A 25389-nucleotide genomic window follows, 5' to 3' on the forward strand; every position below is an offset into this window, starting at 1 on the left:
AAGCTTTTCAGAAAGAGTAAAGATGTCTACAAAATTTAGGGTGTTGTTATATAATCTATCATTGTATTCTGCATATAGTTGAAACTTGATAAATATCAACAAATTGGATAGGTAAAGCCTATCAGCAAGCTACCAGGTGCTGGAAGATACAGAGTAGAGGCTGTCCCTGTGTGTCATCCAAAGTCCTGGAGCTCTGGGTCCTCAGACATATAACGCACAGACTGGCCAGTGTGATTTATTGGGATCTTCTTAGCTCCATTAGTCTATAATTCTATTTAGTACCTCTCAACTGCATTCTCTGCTTGTCTTAGATCCTTTGGAAATACTTTCTGCTGTAGTGATAAAAAAAACTTGCCCATGGACAGCTACACAAATAGGGTGTTATTCTTCTGACATCCTAAGAAATATTGAGAGAGGTGCTAGCTGAATCAGCAAGTGCAGATTACACATCTAATTTTCTTGGCCTTTAACTTATTGTCACATGTAAACCATTATGCCAAGAATCAATGCTGGAATTATATAGGTAGAATGGCTTTTGTTACATTTGGACCATCTTCTTAGGAAAAAAAAAAAAGATATTTTAATGGCTTTCGTCAGATTTCTGTTTGTATCTCTTTGCCCATCTTTGGGCTATCACTCTGGCCATCCATAACTATTTGCAATTACGTCTGTGTAAGGGAGAACTTGGCAGAGTGTGATTGTGAACAAAATCAAAATTCTGTGAGCAAGCAGAAAGCAGATTTAGGTGTTTAGTATGCAACCAACAGTACCCATCAAGTTCCTCTACTTAACCGCTTGTCTTTTCCTGTTGATCTATTTGTGTATTTAATTATGCTACTTACAGGCCTTTTGCTATCCTTTCGTGATCTTTCTCAAGTGAAATTCCTTCTCTGTATTTCCTCCAACAGCTCAATCAGAATGGAATGTTTGCTCCTTGGGGCCTGTGTCAAATGTCTGGTGCCCACTTTCAATTTCAATTGCAAGGGCCCTTTTAAGGTGGACAGAACTAGGGACATTTGTATCTTCAAGGCTAACAAAAAGCCTGAAGAAGAGTAAATGATTAACAGATATTTATTAAGCAGAATGTATGTGTGTCTACTTATCTTTTACTATTATTATATCTAAGGTTATTTAATCATTTAGATAAAGTCTAGTTACTAGTCTGTGTCACATTCTTAACTTAAAGGTTTATTGACTGTAGCTACTTTCAAGTTATTATTAGAAGTCCTGTGCTGTAGCTAAGAAATGATTATATGACTTGCCTTTTCTTTAACTATCACAGAGTATAGCCATTTATAATATTGGCAAAAAGTGATTGTTTAGTGAATACCTTTATGCTAAATGTTGTAAAAACCATAAAAACCTCAAATAAAAACATACAGATAAACTTACAAGCAACCAAAACACAAAATACACTGGAACAGTGCAACTCAATCTTTTAAACACTTGAGCATTGCCATCTTGCAAACTTAAAGGCACTCAGTGAGCTAAATTGAAACCAGAAGTTAAGTGCTTAGTTTGTTTATACTTTGTATCATTTCCCCTAGAGGCGATATGACATGAGATATGAGTGGAAGTTTCTAACCAATGCTTAGGAAGAATGATCAAAAGTTTATGAGCCTACTCCATGTTTGGTCAGGGCAATAGAATTTATCTGAGTGGCTCTCAATGTGGCACCAAAAGTTGTTCCATTTAATGTAAGATAGTCCTAGAGTGGCCATTCTTGATAGAAACTATAAAACAGCAAGAGTAGATTAATGATTGCTATCATTTTAAGATATTTTAATTGTTTATCTTGATAGTATATTTCCCTTGACAGTATATTTCTCAAGAAACATTCAGTAGGAAGATACACTGTTGTGGATATAAAGTGTTACCTTTCAAAATGCATTTAATGATTATAAAAGTTAAGATTTGTTCACACAGGCTTTACTTGAATGCAAATAACCTATTATTCACAATATGAAGCTGACATAGGAAAATTCTGGGATTCAGATCACCTACAGGGCATATTTTACACATAAGTGCTTTAAACCATCACATCTCAACATAGCATTGAAATTGAGTTTTAGAGATTTAAGAAATCCTTGACTTCCAGAGATACTCTGTAGGAAACCTAAAAAATGTGGACCCTGATTTTATTTATTTATTTATTTTTAATTTTTTTTTTTTAATTTTTATTTATTTTTGAGAGAGAGAAAGAGTGCAAGCAGGGGAGGGGCGGAGAGAGAGGGAAACACAGAATCCAAAGCAGGCTCCAGGCTCTGAGCTGTCAGCACAGGGCCCAACCGGGGCTCAAACTCACAAACCATGAGATCATGGCCTGAGCCAAAGTCGGCCACTTAACCTACTGAGCCACCCAAGTACCCCTGGACTCTGATTTTAATCCTCAAAACAATGTCACGAGACTTCTTGCTAAGATTTTCACTATGATTTCAGTTCTCCATGTAATTCTGAAAATAGATCACATAAACCATTACAGCATTTTGAATTTTACATCAGATTAAACAAAAGCAATACAGTAGAGGCGTATTTCTGTAAAAGCAATAAATATATAAAGAATACTAAATGGGCATCTGAAATCAATATTTCATGACCTGTTCATGGAGCTCAACAAAACATGTCATTCAGAGATGGCCAGAAAGAAAGAAGAGGAAAACAGTTATTTAGAAAGCTTTAATCTAGTAATTATTTACAAATAGATCAGTTTAAATAGAAATTATACGTCACTATGTTTCTGAAAGACAGACAAGGAAATTTTTAAAAAACCTTCAGTGTAGGCCACGGCTGTAGAAGTTACAGCACTGGAACGACACTGTCAAGGCAGAAAAAAAAAAAAAAAATAGCTCATGAGAGCCGATGCATCAAGAATCTTAAAACAAGGAAGCCATGATTTCTTCCTTTCAGTTGCTTACAATTTGTGGGGAGGGAGCCGTACACACAGAAATCAATTAGAGAGAGAGTGAGTGTGTAATGTAGTGCTAACTGCACGCAGATAATGTACACATTGCATCATGTTTTAAAAGGGAATGGCTACATGATGACATGGCTTTGCTGTATTTTTCTCCACAAATAGTTCAATGCCAAGCAAAGCTGTGAAAACATGAGCTGGAAATTTCATCACACTCTAGTGCCAAAATAATCTAAATCTTCAGGGTTTTTTTTTCCCTTTAACATTTGGTGCGAATTCAAATGTATATATGTGGAGAAACTACACTGGGTCACATTATTTGCTTCTGTAAATTCTGGAAGGAAAAAAAAATGGATTTTTTTTTATTCCTAATGAATTCTTCCCCTAACATTCTGAAATCTGTTTTACGTGTTTTGAAAAATACGCTTTCAAAATTATCACCGAATCTTAAAAGAGTGATTTTGTTTGTAGCTTGCCGACCAGGTTTCTACAAGGCTTCGGATGGTAATGTGAAATGTGCCAAGTGCCCACCGCACAGTTCTACCCACGAAGATGGTTCAGTGAACTGCAGGTGTGAGAATAAGTACTTCCGAGCAGACAAAGACCCTCCATCCATGGCTTGTACCCGTGAGTAGTTTTGCTGCAACCCATGCCTCCATGTTTCTTTTATTTTGTGTTTTTTTTTTCCTTCTGGTTATTGTGCTTCTTTCTTCTTTTTTTAAAGCATTTGGCCCATTTCCTTCCGTTATCCGTGTGCAAACTGAAAGCTTTCTCTGCTTCACTCTCCATGCTGGCTCACCACAAATGCAACATTTATCACGCAAAATGAATTAGTTTTTAAAGCACTTCCTGCAACAGGACCCCCAGAAAGAAAGAAAGTTTTCTGTATCTTGGTTTAGATCCTGTATTACATTTGACAGAATAGGGGAGGTTATAGTCATGGGATTTGTGTTTTTACATTTCTATTCCCTCACGTTACTTGTAGGTCATAGGTCATAGGGAAAAAGGACTAAGATTTATAAAACTAATAGTAAAGTTTTCATAACTATTCACAAGGGCATTGAATTTAGTAGTAAATTCCCTCATTGGACTTTGTGAATGTGTCTTCAACTTTGAGTGAAAACTCCCCCGCCCATGGCTTGGGGACGATAGTACTCTTGAAGCCATGTGTCTATAATCTCATGGATCCTCTAAGGACGAATTAAAAGTATATAATAGAGACAAGATGGTTATTTACCTCTTTCGGTTCCATTGTAAATTATCTATTTCCCTTGTAGTAGAAAACAGAAGTGAGGCTCATTAATCTTTGTTGAACTACTTTGCAGGACCTCCATCTGCACCAAGAAATGTTATCTCTAACATAAACGAGACCTCGGTCATCCTGGACTGGAGTTGGCCCCTGGACACAGGAGGCCGGAAAGATGTTACCTTCAACATCATATGTAAAAAATGTGGGTGGAATGTAAAACAGTGTGAGCCATGCAGCCCAAATGTCCGCTTCCTCCCTCGACAGTTCGGACTCACCAACACCACAGTGACAGTGACAGACCTCCTGGCACATACTAACTACACCTTTGAGATCGATGCCATTAACGGGGTGTCAGAGCTGAGCTCACCACCAAGACAGTTCGCTGCAGTCAGCATCACAACCAACCAGGCTGGTGAGTACGTGCTCGATGCTTTCTGCTCCCGCCATCTCAGAGCCAAGTCATGATTTTGACAGAGTGTGCAAAAAAGAGTGGGGAAGGCAAAGGTTTGAAAGAGTCCCAGAATGTTCTCTTCTGTCATGTTTAAGCAGTTATGCTACGTTCAATACCTCAATTTAATTCTTCAAGTAGGAATAAGTCATATTTATTAGATGATTTTAAACTAGTTTAATCCCTTGTTTTTCAATTTGGAATATTTAAATAACCGCGGCTCTGCAGATGGTTCTTGTGGGGCTCCTTGAAACATTTTGATATTCCAAAGAACTTAACAGACATTGAACCTTAGTTTGCAGAAGGTTATATAGGATACCTAAAACTACAAAATATCTCACCGTAGTTATAATTATATCATATTTTTATATAGTTATTCTGTTGCTTTATGTTCCTCTGAAGCTCTAAGTATTATAGCTCAGATACAGATAATTCTGATTAATTAAAAATAAGAAAATAAATCCATTTTGTTTGATAGATATAATTTGTATTTAAAAATTCAGAGTAGGGAATTTGTGGAGAAGCATGGTGAAAAGAGGTCTTGGTAGAGAACAGTTGGAATCACTGACCTAAAAATGTTTGCAAATATAAATTACTTTTATATCTTCTATATTTCCTGCTGACAATCTTTTCCCAGTTAAAACAAAACACTATATTGGCAGGTTGTAAGCAAAGGCCCTTTAATATGGAATGGAAAAATGAAACAACAAGCAAACTTCTCACCTTTCTTTATCTTACATCCACAATATTTCTCTTTTCTTCACTGTTAGTAAATCTTGTTCTTTTATGATCACCCCTTAAATCTTCTATGTGTTTTCTCATTCTCTGATAAATCTTACGATTTTTTTAGTATGGCTTTTTTTTTTCAACAGTGTAGTGTCCAGAATTACTGATGAGACTTTAGTTGTGATTCTCTGAAACATGTGCAAGGGTTACTCTACACAGTATACACAAGGGACATATCAGTGATGCCCCTTTGAAATAAGGTGATCACAATGTTTCCATTATCGATAACTGTGATGAATGAGTAAGAGTTTTCTTTTGTAGCCAACAAAGGCTGTGCGAAGTTAAGCTGATACGTGTTTATTGTACATAATTGTTGCTGTGCGGTATCATAATTAGGGATACTACATTCCAAGCAGTTCAAGACAGAAATATCATTGCATCCTTTATGCACAAATAAATAACGGAGCCAAAATGGGAGAAAACGAAGATACATGATGCGCCCTGAGAATGCTTCAACAAGGACCAGTTTCTCTTGTCGGCTCCCAGGTGGGCTCACCCCTGAGCCAGAAGTCAGGATTGAGAGGCGACTCTGCCTCTTAGCTGCATTTGGCTTAAACTGCTGAAGCCCCTCTGCTGTCTTCTGGGACTCGCCCTTCGCCCTGAGTGGAAGGTGTACTGGATGCCATAGGGAAAGGGAAAGAAAGAGAGAGGTCTGAATTCTCTCTTTAGCTGAAAGCGGTCTTAGAACAGCAGCCAAAAAAAAAACAGCTAAAAACACCACTTTTGTTTCTCTCACGTGGCTGGCTCAGGAAGATCCTTAAACTACCAAAGGCGCACAGTTAAGAGATGTCACCCAGGGCTAATGTTCAGTAAGTATGCACCAGTATGACTTTGCTGGTTATACTAGTTCAGAGTAGTTCCAACTACTTCTGCAAGGGAGTTAGGCAGATACATCTGTATCGGTTCATTTCTCAGGTATCCTGGGTAGCCCCCAAAACCCAGTATCTTAGCTCCATAATCCTTGCCCGTAATCTAGCAGCCGAAAGATAAATGCTGGCATAAGAGGGGGGTCTTCAGAGCTTTGCACTGGAACGCCTCCTTCTTGAGGGATCCTTATCCCTATTATGTCATTGATAGGTATTTTGTGTATAACCCCTGCCAGAGTCCGCGTTCACCTGTCTCTTTCTCATTCCAAATCCCTCTTTTGGTCCTACTTTGCTTCTGGTCTCCTATATTGATGAAAGTCTTACACTTTTACATTGTCTCATGGTGATATATAAACTTTATCTGTGGAAAAGACAGGACTTTTAAGGGAAGTGTGCTGAATCATTTTTTAAATCTTGCTTACTGAATCTGTGTTTTTTCCCCCACTGGAAGCTAGGTCTCAGACCAAACAACATATGCTTTTGCTTTGCTTCAGTTAATGGTATTTAAACTTTGTAACTAATAATATTTAAAAATTCACAACTTCAGTTTATGTAACTGTCTTCCATGAGAGAAAAAGATGAGTAATGCCATTGCTATATATTGCATGATTATAGCTTCTCATATTCAGTGAACACGGGAATTTTAAGAAATTATAATTATGTGGCAAATGGCTTTCCCCAATCCTATATTTCATGCTGATTTACTACCTTGTTTAAAATAGGAGCATCAATCTGGGTTATAATTATCTCCCAAGTCAAACAAAAATGTATAAAAACAAGCAAGAGCTCCTTCTTTCCTATGTTATCATTGGCCTCTGGCTTTCTGACACTGCATTTATCAGGAAACTAATAGTTCCAGATATACACACTGAATGAATCTAGGTAAGGGCAAACAAGAACAGGCCAAGACATTAAAAAATAAATGGGGTTGACGCTTCGGCCCTCCCAGTTACAAATCACAGGGTAAGACAGATTCAGCAGGGATGATATCAGTTACTCGCTCTAACCCCACTATCATTTAAAAAAATAATCACAAATTTGTCTACACGATGCACCACAGGCATTTATATATTTATTTCAGGGCATCTGTATCGTTTTGTGTGCCTGGGGTGCTAGAGGTCTTTGTTCCGTCTTCAAATCCCCACAGTAAGATATATAAGCAAGATTAGGAGTGATGCCATTTCTCCAGGGAATGTTTCTTTGTTTTGCTTTATTTTTGTTCTTGTGAAGGTTAATGGACTGGTAGCCTTGAAAAATGAGCTCTCTACCTACTAAAAAGATATGGCTGTGACAGATATGATGCCATGGTGTTTAAATTCCTCCTAGTCTCTCTATCTTTGACAAGGATATAAAGGGAGAAGGTGAAACGTGTCCCTTTGAATTTCGTTTGTGAGATTGAGTTTGTTGATTTTTCTCTTGATTGCATTGTGAAAGCCGTGTGATGACCACGTGATAAGGCACCTTCTAAATTGTAGGGGATTATGTTGTAAATTCGGATGTTAGTTCAATACTTTTGCAAGGTATGCCAGTGCGATCAAAATCATGGTCTCTCCATAAAGATTGTATCTATCTGTGAATCTATCAGTCAAACATATCCAGAAAGAACTGCAAATTGCAAAGCAAAAATGTGTAAAGTTATAACTTAGTGTAAATTGTTACTTCCTGTTTTTGTACTTGCATGAGTGTATTTACCTTTCACTTCTGGAAACAATCATTCCACTAGTGAAATATCAGTCTGCTTATTCTCAACCTCCATCATAGAATCTGCCCCCTTTTCACTATCCTGTAGCATGTAATGATCCCAGACTAAAATAGGGAGCACTAATAGAGACCTTAGGGGCTTTCAGTTTTGAGGTCCACCCCACCCCCATTTTATAGCTGGAGAAACTGAGATCCCAGAGGCTTTTCTAACATTTCATCAAAGAGATCAAACTTTCATTTATGTCTCCCAACTCCAATGCCATTTCCAACTTCTATCCTCATATTCTTTCTGTCATCCTATGATTCATGCCATGTAGCTACAAAAATAAATGCTGCCTTGGAGACAGAGAGGGGCTTTGCTGGAACATTTACTCTAACTTATGCCATCCCTAGTAAACTTGGTTCTTGCTTCTCCGCCATCTATCACGGGGTTACTTAGGGGCGTTCTGCAAGAGATCTTCCTTATCGTCTCTACTCTTCCGCAGACCTAGCTTCATCCTTCATGCCCTCATTCTCCACAGATGATTTTCCCTCTGTGATATTGTGATTTATAATAAGAAATAATATATTTGGTTTTGGTTCCAGTTCAGGGTGCATGTCTCCTAAAACCCTTGGAATTTCCTAAGTGATAAGAGTAATAAAGGTCTATTTTGTAATTCATAACAACCCCCACTCAACCACACCTGTGTTTATGTTAATGAATCAACTTTTGGAAAACCCTAAGGATGGGGTCTGGTTGCTGGGGGAACCAAACCCCGTGATTAGAAAGTTGAAACTTTCAGCTCCCTTATCTCCCAGCCCCAAGCCCAGGAGTAGGGAGAGGAGGCTGGTGATGATTTAATCAATCTTGCCTACATAATGAAGTCTCCTTAAAAGCTCAAAGGATGGGGTTCAGAAAGCTTTGGGGTTAGTGAACACAGAGAGGTGCTGGTACGTGACGTGCCTGAAGAGAGGGTGGGAGCTCTGTGCCTCTTCCCGGATACCTTGCCCTGTACATCTCTTCCATCTGGCTGTTCTCGGGTTGTATCTTTTTTTTAATTTTTTTTTAATGTTTATTTATTTTTGAGAGACAGAGAGAGACAGCTTGAGCGGGAGAGGGCAGAGAGAGAGAGAGAGAGGGAGACCCAGAATCTGAAGCAGGGTCCAGGCTCTGAGCTGTCAGCACAGAGCCCGATGCGGGGCTCGAACTCACCAGCCGCAAGATCATCACCTGAGCCGAAGTCAGACGCTCAACCAACTGAGCCACCCAGGCGCCCTCGGATTGTATCTTTTTATAATAAGCTGGTCATCCAGTAAGCAAAATGTTTTCCTGAGTTCTATGAGCTACTATAGCAAACTAATTGGACCCAAGAAAGAGGTAGTGGGAATCTCTGATTTCAGCTGGTGGGACAGCATTATAGATAACAACTTGAACTTGTGATTAGCAGCTAAAAAGAGGGCAGGGGGGCCTTGTGGGACTGGGCCCCTAACTCTGGGCTTCAATGCTAATTCCAGGTAGATAGTATCAGAACTGAATTCCTTGTAGGATACCCAGCTTATGGGTCAGAATTGCTTGGTGTGGGGAAATCCCCACACATTTGGTAACCAGAAGCGAAGTGTTGTGTGAGTTAAGTACTGAGATTAGAGGAGGCATATCAGAGTGTGTTTTTCCTCTTACACTGTCCTCACTTATCAAGACCTTCAAGGTTCAGAGGGAAAAGAAAAATGCTACTCTCTACCCACCCCCTCCACAGTTTCTTTGAATCTAATTCCTGCCTCCCCCTCTGTACTTGCTAACTCCCACTGAATACTGAGTCTTAATAGAATATGCTCTCAAGCAAATGTCCTCCCCTTCTAGCATCTTCAACGTTCCTTCTCCTGGCTTTTTTCCCTTGCCTTTTGTGTTGTATAGGTGTTCCTTCATCTTAGAGGAAGTTACAAATAATCAAATAACAGCAGCAGCAATAACAACACACACAAAAGTGTGTGTGTGCATTATAAATGGTGTGACTCATCAAGGTTTCATCCTATTTTTTTCCTGATTTTCAATCTAAGATTCGATTTTTTTTCACAGAGTAATCCATACCTCTCCTTTTGTTCTTTCATTCATGGTTTAATATCTGCCCTCATTCGATAGCAAGTCACTTCCTGGAAATCAAGAATAATTTCCTCTTTGTGTCTCTATGTTAAATTGTTAGGAAGAATATAAACTTCACAAGACCATAGATCTTGTCTCATGTTCACATTTATATTTTTTTGGACATAGAACAAAGACAACAAGGCCTCCTAACACCTTGTAATCACTCAAGTGTCTACTGAATGAATAAGTGATTTTTAATGGAAATTTCCATAATTCAAAAATTAAAACACATTCTCTCTCAAATAGCTTTCTTTCCTTATTTTTTTCCCCTCTCTACTAAGACAACCATCATTTCCCCAGTTTGCCAGATTGTAATCTAACATTTAGAAACATCTTTGCTTCATTTTCTACATTTAAGAAGTTGTCACGTACTCTTGATTTTTCCTTTCAATTGTTTTGAATCCTCATGCCTTTTTCTCTATACTCAGTGTTAATTTTTTACATTCCTGGTTATAACATTTATAAATAAGTGATGTGATTAATTTTAATAGTCATCTTTTAATTATGTTGAGATTCTAAGATAAAAAAGAGTAGGAAGTAAAATCCACTGAGATGTATATAAAAAGTGTTAATGGACCAACAAATACATTTGAGTGTCTCTTTTATGTACATGTCATATATGCCCGAGCCATGCAGGAATTTACCATCTAAGTATAGAATTAAAAACAATATATATGAAATAAATAAATTTACTTAAGACACTAAACAATGAAATGAGTTAAGATGTCACAGTTAAGGATTTTAGGGAAACTTTTGGAGAAGAGTCAGATGTATAATAGATACAAATAGATACAAATAGATGAAAAATAGAAATAAACCAGATAGATATAAAGAAAAAGAAATACGTATAGCATAGTATTGGAGCTGAGCTCCCTGAGGAACAACAAGGCTAGGTTGAGAGGAGGAAATTGATCTTGTTCAGAGGTAACAAGAAATCAGGTTGGATAGTAAAGGAAAGCCAACCAACCTGAGTGTTAGATAATAGGATGTTGGAGAAAGATACCCATTTTGAGTGGCAGAGTAACTTCACTAGTATTGTGTTTTAAGAGGTAATATTGAAAAGGATGGTGGGGTGGGTGGCACCTGGGTGGCTCAGTCAGTTAAGCATCAGGCTCTTGATTTCAGCTCAGGTCATAATCCTACCGTTCATGAGTTCAAGCCTCGCATTGGGCTCCACGTTGACAGCACAGAGACTGCTTAGGATTCTCTCCCCCCTCACCTTCTCAAAATAAATGACCAAGCTTAAAAAAAAAAAAAAAGAGCGGGGAATAAGTTAATAAAGCAATTCTTAGGAGCACCTGGGTGACTCAGTCGGTCGAGCATCCAACTTCAGCTCAGGTCATGGTCTCACAGTTCAGAGTTGGAGCCCCGCATCAAACTGTGCTAACAAACAGCTTAGAGCCTGGAGGCTGCTTCAGATTCTGTGTCTCCCTCTCTCTCCTCCTCCCCTGCTCACACTCTGTCTCTCTCTGTCTCTAAAAAATAAATAAATGTTAGGGACGCCTGAGTGGCTCATTTGGTTAAGTGTCCAACTCCTGCTCCAGTCATGATGTCACGGTTTGTGAGTTTGAGCCCTGTGTCAGGCTCTGTGCTGACAGCTCAGAGCCTGGAACCTACTTCGGATTCTGTCTCTCTCTCTCTCTCTGTTCCTCCCCCACTCACTCTCTGTTTCTCTCTCTCAAAAATAAATAAGCATTAAAAAAAGTTAAAAAAAATAAATGTTAAAACAATTTTTTAAATAAATAAACTTTTTAGCATATGAATGACTTAATTATAACAAAAGAGTAAAGTAAGTAACATCATTGGATTTATATGAGTATTAATGTTATCTGCAATTATTATTTTCAAGTCTAACATGGCATTTTTAAACTTTTGAGCCATAAATTTACCCCCCCCCACAAAAAATAAAATTCAGGGGTTTTGGCCTCTTTCTACTTGGATTCCTGATTGCCAGAATGTTGGCATTGAAGTATCATCAGTCCCAGAACAATTGGACTAACTTTAGTTTGACACTTAGGTAAATGCCGTCATGTTTCCCTCAATTTGTGTCTGTTGAAAGAGGTGCCCCTCCATTCTCTGGGTATTGCTCTAGTTATCTCCTTTTCAGTATCTCCTCAATCTTGATTTTTTTCTTTTATACAGGCATGCACATTCTAAATATTTTTTTCTAGTTCCATCTAAACTTCTTTTTTCCTATGAACATTATCCCGACCCAGTACTTTACCTAGAGTGAACAGCAGATTCCCTCCTCTTTCAGTTTACCCTGCTAAAATTCTGCATGTATGTGTACAGTTTCTATCATAAGATATGATTTGTTCATGTGTATGAAAATATTACAGATGTCACAAAATAGTATTGTAGTATATATTATGTGTGTACACCTTTATCCAGATTCCTTAAAAGTTAACATTTTGCCATGTTTGTTTTATCATTCTCTCCCCCATCTCCTTTTCTGTATAGATATTACTTATTTCTGTTATTTATTTCTCTGTATTTCTATTATTTATTTCTATTTATTTCTTCTCTTTTCTTAAATTTTTTAATGTTTATTTATTTTGAGAGAGAGAGAGAGAGAGAGAGTTATACATGGGCGAGGGACAGAGACACAGGGAGACACAGAATCTGAAGCAGGCTCGAGGCTCTGAGCTGTCAGCACAGAGCCTGACATGGGGCTCGAACCCACGAGCCACAGGGTCATAACCTGAGCCGAAGTCGGATGCTCAATCGACTGAGCCACCCAGGTGCCCCTACTTCTGAACTTCTTGGAAGTGAATTGCATAGGATGTGCCCCTTTGCTCCTACCTACTTTAGCGTATGATTTCCTAAAAACACTGCATCTTCTTACATAACCTCAACACATTTTTCAAAATGAAGACATTCACATTACTACCTACTGTTATCTCAGATACTAGTCAACTTTTGCCAGTTGTCGCACTAAAACCCCATAGCAAAAACAAACTGATGTTCTTTTTAGTTTCTATTTATAAAATAGCTCATATTTATAATAATGAATAAATTAATATTTTTCTGTGAATTAAGTCTGATAAAAAAATACAAAGGGAGGGGAAGCCAATCCTCATCTGTAGGACTTTCTAGGTGTTTGATATTAGTCTGGCAGTTTCACAGTTGCCGTCCCATTAAAAAAAAAATGACAACTAAATAACATTATTGAAAAGAAGAAGAACTTAGTTTTATATAGATGTCCCATTGAAGGACCACTCATTTCTGCAGAGAAGGATGACACCTTAGAGACTATCCAATGTAATGAAAAGATTTCTGTCCTCAGCCTGGGACAGAATCACTTCTGTCATCCACTTACTCTGGTGATCACAGACAAATTCCTTCATTTCTTCTGGTCAAAAATCGCTGTCCATCATATGAAGGGATTGGCCTAGAAATCCAAGTATAATCTGTCTTGTTTTACTTCTCTTTTGCAATGCTTGTACCACAATTCAGAACTTCATTACTAGTATAATATTAATAAATCATTAAATGTACCTTTAAGTATACACTATCAACTCATGTCCTATAAAGATTTTAGAAGCTTTATGGCCAATGGTTTAGTGGCCTGCTATTTCACAGAATGAAGTAATGATGTCCATTAGTAGAAATAGATATCTTTAATATAGCTTAAATAAAAAATAGATCCTTTTTAAATTTTTTTTTTTAAATTTTAACGTTTATTTATTTTTGAGAGAGAGTGAGACAAGAGTGGGAGTGGGAGAGGGGCAGAGAGAGAGGGAGACACAGAATCCAAAGCAGGCTCCAGGCTCTGAGCCATCAGCACAGAACCAGATTCGGGGCTTGAACTCACGAACCGTGAGATCAGAACCTGAGCCGAAGTCAGACGCTTAATAGACTGAGCCACCCAGGTGCCCTCAAAATACGTCCTTTTGAAAAATGAATTGTAGGGATGCCTGGGTGGCTCAGTCAATTGAGCATCCAACTTCAGCTCAGGTCATGATCTCATCGTTTATGGGTTCGAGCTCCGCGTTGTACTCTGTGCTGACAGATCAGAGCCTGAAGCCTGCTTCGGATTCTGTGTCTTCTTTTCTCTCTGCTGGCACTCTGTCTCTCTCTCTCTCTCTCAAAAATAAATAAATGTTTAAATTTTTTTTTCAATGAATCCTAGATTGATCAGTCCTTTGCCTAAGTTTAGCATTTTACTCTAAATTTTTACATTGATAAAACAGGAATTTCTAAATCTTCTATATTCCTGATTTTGAAATACATTTACTCTATACACCTTGTTGTTCTATTTGAATCTAAAAACAGCATATATGGATATGATAGTGGAACACCTCATGTCAAAGATAGCCGGTCAGACTTTAGCATATCTGAAGAAATGAATGTTTCAGTGTAAAGGTAAAAAAGTACAGAGCTGCACCTGCTATTAAAATATGGACACATATTGCTGTAGTCTCTGAAGAGATGTATGCTGTTGTGTAATTACGTACCATCGAAGTAAACTAGGTACCAGAAGAGTCTACATTAGTTATTCCAGAACATGGAAGAAGATGTTTTGTAGCATTGGTGTCATGAATTGGAATCATAAAACATCTTGAAAATCAACCACAAAAAGAGTGGGGATACAATTCTAGGAATGCACTATGATGAGTCCTCCCTTCCTTATTTCACCTGTATGATTAATAAACCCTGAGAATGGAAATCTTAACCTTTTATTCCTCTCAACAAACAAGTGAGGTCTGAGTCAGGCTCAGAGATTATGAGTGAATATACACATTATAATTTTCCTGGTGCATTTTGCCTGTGTGGTAATTTAGCTTCTTTCTTTCTGATTTGAAATGGAGGCAGATACCTGTGCATCTGGGACTATCACTCTGCAGTGATGTGTCATACTGTGCCTGAAGCATTCCACATCGTTTAACACATTAATGATGCCTTTCAGCCATCACATCCTGGTACAGAGGCAGATTACATATCTGCAGCCTGAGCAATAAACTGAACAAAAGCATCACCATGCATTGTTATTTAGAACTTTGATGTGAGCTTAAAGCCACAACTGTGTGGAGAAACTGTGGATGAAGACAGTTTGGGGGCTTCCAGGATCTAAATTAAATATCGTCCCATCTTCATTTCTGATCCTTAACACGACTACAATTAATAGAGCAGACAAGTGCCTGGAAGATTATAGTTACTTCTTTCTTGCTGGCTTCTCCCAAAGGGTATTCTCAAGAACAGGGATATCATCAAGCAGCTGGAGGAGGAAATATGGTGTTAACTAAAGCATGTGAATTCTAAGAAAGAAATAGCCATTTAATGCTAACTTGTGCCGTCTTCACTGCATCTTTTAAGAGCAAAAACAAAAACAAAAAAATGCTTATTCAACAGAAATCTTTATTATTATTTTGCCCAAACAAAGTAAGAATATGTTTCGTCTCAAACCACAGTATACACAATAATTTAATTTTTAAACATGCTCTGCCCTTTAAGGGTTAAATTAGATATAGAAGGCCCTTAGGGAATAATTGCAGTATGTGTAAAATCATTGAGAAATTGAATAGATACACATATCTAAAAGGAAAAGATGCTTTGTTCTCTGAAGCAAAAATTTTACAAACACTGCCCAGACTCTTTCATAATATACCTTTTTTTTCCATAATAAACCTTTAATTATATTTCAGTATCTATAAAAATATTTCTCAGTGTGAATTACTGACATGGTCCATACTTTTGACTTTATAATCCTAATATAGCACGATCATCCAAATCGAAAAAAAGGCACCCCTTGCTAAAGGGACTTTACTGCCATCTGACATAAAATTGTCAGGGTAAATATTCAAATTAAAAGGACTATGGGGGCACCTGGGTGGCTCAGTCAGTTGGGTGTCCAACTTTGGCTCATGTCATGATCTCATAGCTCTCGAGTTCGAGCCCCACGTGGGGCTCTGTGCTGACAGCTTAGAGCCTGGAGCCTGCTTCGGATCTGTGTCTCCCTCTCTCTCTGTCCCTCCCCCCTCTGTCTCTCTTTCTCTGTCAAAAGTAAAATAAACATTAAAAAAAAAACAACTATGAACTATGGCATCCCATGTGCCGGGGCCTTGAATTCTATAACATTCATAGTGGGACAAAGAATGCCAAGGCCAAAACATGAGAAGCTCAATTTTCTACCCTGTTTCATGAGTAATTGCTGATCTAAATCCTCTTACTATGATTAACACTGCACTATAGTCTATTACATAATTATCTCATTTATCTATAACTCAAAGTTAAATGTCTTCTTTGTGCTTACATAGTTCCACAGTTCCTGCCCTTAACTGTTAGGATATTCTTTTTTCTATCGCTTTGCCCAAAATATAAGTAATACTGAAGAAACTGTATAAAGACTATTATATTATTATAAAATCTTGACTGATGGGCTTGCATAAATATCATATGATTTTTTTCTTTTGAAATCAAAATTTCATATGATGAGCAATACTGATAAGAACTAAAAATCTGAATTGCCTTATTAGAAAGCTATTTATCCAAATCTTTCTTGTTAAAACCAAACAATAAAAAAACCCTACATTTCTAAAGTAGCTTTGAAATATTATACTTACTATTAACCGATGCCAATTTAAACACCTTTATTTGGGGCACCTGGGTGGCTCCGTCGGTCAAGCATCCAACTCTTGGTTTCAGCTCAGGTCATGATCTCACAGTTCATGAGCTCAAGTTCCATGTTGAGCTCTGTGCTGATACTGGGGAGCCTACTTGGGATTCTCTCTCTCCCTCTCTCTCTCTTCTCCTCCCCTGCTTGTGCTCTCTCTCTCTCTTTCTCTTTCTCAAAATGAAGGAATAAACTTTAAAAGCAAGATTAAAAAATTATCTTGACAATTTGTTATCCTTACTGGTACTTATTTTTATTTCATTACAAAAAAATAATTATAACAAATCAGGAGAAAGATGATCTGTCTCTGGTCACAATTTTGTCGAGGAACTAGATCTAAATATTTAAACATGAGGTTAAGCTCTGAAATACTCTACTTTGATGCGATTGGTTTAGGTCCCGATTCTTTCAAAATTATAATTCATATGTGTGATGTGTAACAACTCTCAATATAAATAGCCATTCTTGCTTCATTCATCTCTCTCTCTCTCTCTCACACACACACACACACACACAGACACACACACATGTATAAATATTGGCTTTGAGTCAACACTGAGGTGTGCCCATGAGAAGATCTAATGGAAATATCAAAAAGGCGTTTGGGTATATTTGTCTATTCTGCTGAGACTTCGGTTAGGATAAAGGGATAGATAATAATAATAAAATGAGAGTCAAGCAAAGGGTGTCTGTAAATATTAAAGAAAAGAAATGGACAGAGATATAAGAATTATTTTAATTATTTTAATTCCATATAGTTAATATTCAGTGTTACATTAGTTTCGGGTGTACAATATAGTGATTCAACACTTCAATACATCACCAGGTCCTCATCACAAGTGCTCTCATTAATCCCCATCACCTATTTAACCCATCCCCCATCCACCACCCTTTTGGCAACCATTGACTTATGCTCTATAGTTAAGAGTCTGTTTCTTGTTTGTTTGTTTTTTTCTCTCTTTTTCCCTTTGCTCATTTCTTTTGTTTTCTAAATTCCACATGAGTGATATCATATGCTATTTGTCTTTCTCTGACTGACTTACTTCACTTAGCATAATACTGTCTAGCTCTATCCATTTCCTTGCAAATGGCAAGATTTCATTATTTCCTATGGTTGAGTAATATTCCATTGCATATGATGAATGGATTCTCTATCCATCCATCAGTCAGTGGACACTTGGACTGCTTCCATAGTTTGGCTATTATAGATAATGCTACAATAAACATAAGGGTACATATATCCCTTTGAATTGGTGTTTTTCTGTTCTTTGGGTAAATACCCAGTAGTGCAATTACTGGACCATAAGGTAGTTCTATTTTTAACTTTTTGAGGTGTCTTCATACTGTTTTCCAGAGTGACTGCACCACTGTGCATTCCCACCAACAGTGCAAGAGGCTTTCTTTTTTTTTTCCACATCCTTGCCAACACCTGTTTTTTCTGGTGTTTTTGATTTTAACCATTCTGACAGTTGTGAGGTGATATCACATTGTAGTTTTGATTTGCATTTCCCTGATGGTAAGTGATGATGAGCATCTTTTCATGTGTTTATTGACCATCTGGATGTCTTCTTTGGAGAGATGTCTGTTCGTGTTCTGCCCGTTTTTTAATTGGATTATTTGGTTTTTGGGTGTTGAGTTTTATAATTTCTATATATATTTTGGATACTAACCCTTTATCAGATATGTCATTGGCAAAAATATGTTCTCCCATTCAGTAGGTTCCCTTTTAGTTTCCTTCTGCTGTGCAGAAGCTTTCTATTTTAATATAGTCCCAATAGTTTATTTTTGCTTTTGTTTCCTTTGCCTTAGGAGACATAAGTAGAAAAAAATGTTGCTGTGGCCAGTGTCAGAGAGATTATTGCCTGTGCTCTCTTCTAAGATTTTTATGGTTTCAGGTCTCACATTTAGGTCTTTAATCCATTTAGAATTTATTTTTGTGTATGATGTAAGAAAGAAGTCTGGTTGCATTCTTTTGCATGTTGCTGTCCAGTTTTCACAACACCATTTGTCGAAGAGGCTTTTTCTCATTGAATATGCTCATTTCTCATTGAATACTCTTTCTCGCTTTGTCGAAGGTTAATTGACCATATAGGTGTGGATTTATTTCTGGGTTTTCCATTCTGTTCTATTGATCTGTGTGTCTATTTTTATGCCAGTACCATACTATTTTGGTCACTATAGCTTTGTAATATAACTTAAAGACCAGAATTGTGATGCCTCCAACTTCACTTTTCTTTTTCAAGATCGCTTTGGCTAAGGGTCTTTTGTGGTTCCCTACAAATTTTAGGATTGTTTGCTCTAGTTCTGTGAAAAATGCTGTTGATATTTTGATAGGGATTTCATTAAATGTGTAGATTGCTTTGGGTAGTATAGACATTTTAACAATATTTGTTCTTCCAATCCATGAGCATGGAATGTCTTTGCATTTCTTTGCATCATCTTGTTTTATAGTTTTATAGTTTTATAAAACTATAATTTTATAGTTTTCACAGTACAGGTCTTTCCCTTCTTTGGTTAGGTTCATTCCTAGGTATCTTATTATTTTTGGTGGAATTGTAAATGGGACTATGATCTTAATTTCTCTTTCTGCTGCTTCATGACTGGTGCATAATAATGCAAAAGATTTCTGTACACTAATTTTGTATTCTGCCAATTTACTAAACTCATTAGCAGTTCTAGCAATTTTTTTAAGTGCTTATTTATTTTTTGAGAGAGAGAGAGACAGAGCGTGAGCAGGGGAGGGACAGAGAGAGACAGGGAGACCCAGAATCTGAAGCAGTCTGCAGGCTCTGAGTTGTTAGCACAGAGCCCAATTCAGGGTTCAAACCCACGAGCTGCAAGATCATGACCTGAGATGAAGTCAAATGCTCAACCCCCAAAGCCACTCAGGCACCCAAGTTCCAACAGATTTTGATGGAGTCTTTTGTGTTTTCTGTATATAATATCATGTTATCTGCTTTTACTTCTTCCTTACTGATTTGGACACCTTTTATTTTCTTTTGTTGTCTGATTTCTGTGGCTCAGACTTCCAGTACTATGTTGAATAAAAGTGGTGAGAGTGAACATCTCTGTCTTGTTCCTGACCTTCGGGAAAAAGCTCTCAGTTTCTCCCCATTAAGAATGATGTTAGCTGTGAGATTTTCATATATAGCCTTATTATGTGGAGGTATATTCCCTTTAAACATACTTTGTTGAGGGATTTTATCATGAAAGAATGTTGTATCTTGTCTAATGCTTTTTCTGCATTTATTGAAATGCTCATATGGTTCTTATCCTTTCCCTTATTGATGTGATGTATCATGTTGCTTGATTTGCGAATATGGAACCACCTTTGCAACCCAGGAGTAAATCCCATTTTCTCATGGTGAATTATTTTTTCAATGTATTGTTGGATTTGTTTTGCTAATGTATTGCTGAGGATTTCTGCATGTGTGTTTTTCAGAGATACCGGCCTGTACTCTTTTTTTGTTGTGTCTTTATCTGGATTTGGTATCAGGGTAATGCTGGCCTCAGAGAATGAATTTGGAAGTTTTCTTTGGAATACTTTGAGAATAAGTATTAACTCTTCTTCAAATGTTTGTTAGAATTCACCCGTGAAGCCATCTGGCCCTGGGCTTTAGTTTGTTGAGAGTTTTTTGATTACTGAGTCAATTTATTTGTTGGTAATCAGTCTATTTAAATTTTGTATTTCTTCTTGTTTCAGTTTTGGTAGTTTATATGATTCTAGGAATTTATCTATTTCTTCTAGGTTGTCCAATTTGTTGGCATATAGTTTTTCATAATAGTCTCTTATAATTGCTTGTATTTCTGTGGTGTTGGTTGTTGTTTCTCCCCTCTCATTTGTGATTTCATTTGAGTCCTTTTACTGACAAAATAATATTTTAACAATAATTCTGTATAGTTAAAATCATAAACTTGCAACCAAGGACAATGTTGTGATGCAAAACAAATTTTATATTAATTAATTAGCATACCATAATTAGCATACCATAAGTAAGACTGAGATGGACAAATTCCATATGATCTCACTGGTATGTGGAATGTGAAAAGCAGATCAATAAACAAATAAACAAAAAGAAAATCAGAGCCATAAATACAAAAAACAAACAATGGTTTCCAGAGGGAAGAGTGTGGGAGGATGAACAAAATAGTTGAGGGGAAATGGTCAATTCAGCTTCCCAGTTATGGAATGAATAAGTCATGGAGTAAAAGGCACAGCATAAGGAATATGGTCAATGATATTTGAATAGCACTGTATGGTGGCAGAAGGTAGCTATATTTGTGGTGAGCATAGTATAACATACGGAGAAGTTGAATCACTATGTTGTACACCTGAAACTACTGTAGCATTGGGTCACCCATACTCAAAAAAGGGGAAAAAAAGGCCATAGGGAGGCTTGAGAAACTGTCTTCAAGGAATAAAATTTGAAGGCAGGGGCACCTGACGGCTCAGTCAGTTAAGCATTTGACTGTTGATTTTGGCTCAGGTCATGGTCTTGCATTCATGGGATCAAGCCCCGCATCGGGTTCCATACTGACAGTGTGGAGCCTTCTTGGGATCCTCTCTCTCCTCCTCTCTTCTTATCCCTCCCCTGCTCATACTCTCTTTCTCTTTCTCAAAACAAATAAATAAATAAACTTAAAAAAAAAGAATAAAATCTGAAGGCAGTTCTCCATGGTTCATCAATACCAGCTAGCAAGAAAAACGAAGTATACTTCAGGAACTTTGACCTTGAGAAGTTATGTGACTTCTACAACCTTTGTAGCTTCTCCAGATCTATTACTTATTCATCTGTTTTGCTGATAGTAATGGCAAATCCATTAAAGGGAAAAAAAGTAAATTACTTAGGAAATGCTCATCTTTTACTTATAATCATTAGAATATTAGCTGTTTCCTTAAGGGACATTTCAGTAAGTTTATTATATTTCCAAGAGAAAATTTTAAATGCCAAAAAATTGTGCTCACTATAGATATTAAAGAAAAGTGTTTCAGCACATTTTCTTTTATGTGCTTGTTTCATCTTGTCATTTGAATTTAGATTTTGAGCAGTGTTTATCCATCTTTTTCCATCTATGGAGGATAATTGTGTGTATAAGGAATGCGTATTATGGCTATTCATGCAGATTTCCAACATGCCAGGGAAAGAGATTCTCTATTTCTGTGTCATTTAGTAAGGCTTACTTTTTTCCCTCTATTTAAAATGCTTTCAAAAAGGTCTTTCATAGTTGACATCTGAAATACATTCCCTCATATACCATTAACTCCCAGTAAAAAACTAAATTTTAGAACATAACATAGTTCTTTGTTGATATGAATTGATATGGTAAAAGAATTTGATTTAGTTTGAAATTTTTATTTCTGAATAGTTTAAAAAATGAATCTCATCAGTATTCCTTGAGATATACTTCCATTCTAAGATATTTTCATAAATTCTTATTATTGCAGATAGAAGATAGATGTCCTTATTAAAGTTCCGATATGAAACAGCTAGATTAACAGCTGGGTTTACAACTTACTATTTGTATGTGTATGTATGTGTGTTTATATACATATCTCAAGAAGAATATGAAGTTCAGAAAGAGTGCAATTATAAAAAGTTTATAAAGTCTAATGGATTTGAAAAGAGAAAGTCTCTTTTCTACTTTTCTACTAAATTACTTGAACTTGGATAGTTTTGTTCTTAACTCTCCTATCTATTAAATAAGGATGATCTCTACATTGAGATGTGGTAAAGCTGAGAACCAATGGCTGTAATACCATGTATAGTTCTTGCTACTTATAAGTGACCAATACGTGGTAGTTAATATCTTGAATGAATTTCTGGAGCATGAGTAACAAATGCACTCTTGAAGATCAAAATAACTTTTAACTCCTGGTTTTCTTTGCCAGTAAATAACATGCTTGATTAATTGCTTTTTTCTATCGCCTAACCAATGACTGAGCACTTAGTATGAGCCAGGTACTATGCTGGGTGCACTGTGGATAAAATGATGATTAAGATGTGGCTACTATTTTCAAGGAGCTCTCAGTTTAGTAGGAGACCTTAAAGGTTTTAAGAAACCAGCATGAAATTGATTGCTTTGGCCAAGAAAATTCAGGCAAGGCCAGCTGCCAGGAGACTTCAACAAGCATCAGCAGCCCAGTGAAGCAACCCAATGAAACAGATTTATCTCTTGCACTCACAGATAATGCCGAACGATGTATATCCCTTCATCTTTTCTTTATTATTATTAAAGGAGATACTTTAAAAACTTCCTTTTTATGATGTGTTTTGTGATGTAATGCTAAAAACAACATACTATCCCAAAGATTTTCACAAAAAGGAAAATTATGTACAAATTAAATAATAGTTACCTGTGAAATTTAATGGTACCCCAGTTGAATGTGTCTGGGTTGTGTAAAGCACTTAGTCAAAACATGTGAACTTATAAGTGGGATGAGACCAGATATTTATATCTATCTGGTGAAACTCTCCACATCAGTATTTCTTTATCAGTCTGTCTGTTCACTCTTCTGATCAGCCAAACTTTCTATTATTAACATGGAATGAAGCATTCTATTTTGTTAAATATACAAATTTTTAAAGAGTTGCCACATAAAGTAGATGAAACTAGAATGTACTAAAATCATGGGTAGTAATTATTATGGAAGACACTCTTTATCTCAGCAATTAAGAAAATGCCCCAATTTTAGAAATGTTAATAATATTATAGACATGAATTGTAATTTTTCTAAAGATACACAGCCATAATTTAGCACTGATGACATAATAACATGCCAGGTTTTCTACTCTGTCTTCTAATATTTATTATGATGTCCATGTTTACAAATATTGCCTATTCGCGAAAGTTAAAAGATATTTCCCACTCTCTCTATTACAAGTAAAAACCTATTGAAATGGGTTTCAAAAAGAGAAATCTATCAAAGGAATTAGATAAAAGAGTTACCCATCATTCTTTATCCAGGTCAACCTGCATATACACTTTGTTGGGAGATAAGAGTTTGTCTTCTTGGGAAGTGCTTAAAAAGATTCTAAGATCTATGCGATTTCACATGTAACATTGGTATTTATATCATCATTTGCTATAATTTTTAGAATACTGGATGAACTTTTAAAATTTATTATATTCAGATAATAAACATTTGTCTGCTATTAGTAGCTATTTCTTATTTAGATGGACCGATGGGCATTAGATATTTTGTACAAATTTGTGTGTATCTTCAAGTTGTAGTAGCCTAAGGAACAGTTGAATGGACACAAAAAGCAGAATATGTGTTATGTAAAGACACAACCAAGTGTGCAGTGCTAGGAATTTGCTAAACACTCTACTAGATATTTTTCACTGAAGCCTTAACACAACTCTATAATTTGAGCATCATTACTCTTATCGATAGAAGAAAAAAAAAAACTGTTCCACGACTTTAGTTAACTAGCCCCATCTATCTAATTTAAGTAGCTGAGGAGAATTTGAACCCAAGTCTTTCCAAGCTGAGAAGAATTTGAACCCAAGCCTTTCCAATGCAGTGGTTTTCCCAATTTTTAGTAAACAAGCTACTACTTTCAGGAATTTGGTTCAACCACATGTCACCAGGACTCTTACAACTTAACAGTGTACTTAAATCAAGGCTCGGTTTTTGTGTCCTGAAAACGTATTTGAAAGAGAACTTCACTTCTGTAAACAGAAAACTAATATCACTTGCCAAAAATGTATTACTAATTAGATAAAAGTCTGTCCACATAACTCCTAAGATCCTTTCACAAACTACTACGGGTAAAGTTGCAACACTTTGAATAACACTCTGCTTCCCACTGATACAACCTTGCTCCAGTTGCTAATATGGAATTGGTAACCCTCAGGCCTCCGCATTTCAGGTAAGGCCAACTCTTTCCCTCCAGGTTATTTAGATCAGAGCTATTGGAGTCATCCTTGACTCCTTTCTTCCTCTCACAGCTTATATCTGATCCATCAGCATTTTCAAAAAAAACATATGCCTTCAAAATATGTCGAGAATCTGACCACTTCTTACCATGTTCATTGCTACCATGGTAGTTCCATCATATCCATAATAATTTTGGATCATTTAAAATGCTTTCAGACTGGATTTCTTCCTTCCACCTATAACTTCTCTACAAAAATAGGCCTGAAAACCATACTAATGTTTAATATCATTAATTATTTTATTATATAGATTAATGGTGTTTACATTTTTTCTGAAATATTTTATAGCTGATATAATTTCCTGGTTATTTCAAGTATTTTATTTACTTGAAATAAATTTATTTATTTATTTTATTTCAAGTATTTCCCTGTTTCCTTTTAAAGGGGACAGGCATTATTTTTTATTTCATCATAAAAAGATGAGAGAATTTCTCATATGACCAGATAGGTTTATTTAAAAAGAAAAAAAAAAGGCTCAGATGGGAATTGCTACTAATAATTGCATGTTCTTAAATGCTGACTCATGATTTTGATAACTTACTAAGTCAAGAGATTGGATACCTGGCATTTCTTTCCTCACTTAACATCTCACATATAAAATATTCATCTTCAGAATCTTACCTAAAGTGCACATATGGTTTTGAAGCCCAAAGAATACACTAAAATAATAAGAAAAAAAGATGCATTAGTTTTGCCCAAGGCATAGCTCAGGCCTTCTTGTTTCCTTTGTCCTTTGGAAATAGAGACCTGTAAGT

The 25389-nt window shown here is 36.5% G+C and overlaps 1 protein-coding gene across 3 annotated transcripts in view; it reads left to right on the forward strand.

Moving 5' to 3' along the window:
• The window catches only part of EPHA3 (EPH receptor A3), a 353357-nt gene that overhangs the window by 219112 nt on the left and 108856 nt on the right, over positions 1-25389 (forward strand). For all 3 annotated transcript variants that reach the window (XM_027077576.2, XM_027077578.2, XM_053220710.1), the window contains exons 4-5: positions 3383-3538; positions 4237-4572. In XM_027077576.2, coding sequence (XP_026933377.1) covers positions 3383-3538; positions 4237-4572 — 492 coding nt within the window. The remainder of the gene's footprint in view (positions 1-3382; positions 3539-4236; positions 4573-25389) is intronic.

This window comes from Acinonyx jubatus, chromosome C2 (genome assembly GCF_027475565.1).
Source record: "Acinonyx jubatus isolate Ajub_Pintada_27869175 chromosome C2, VMU_Ajub_asm_v1.0, whole genome shotgun sequence".
NCBI lineage: Eukaryota > Metazoa > Chordata > Mammalia > Carnivora > Felidae > Acinonyx > Acinonyx jubatus.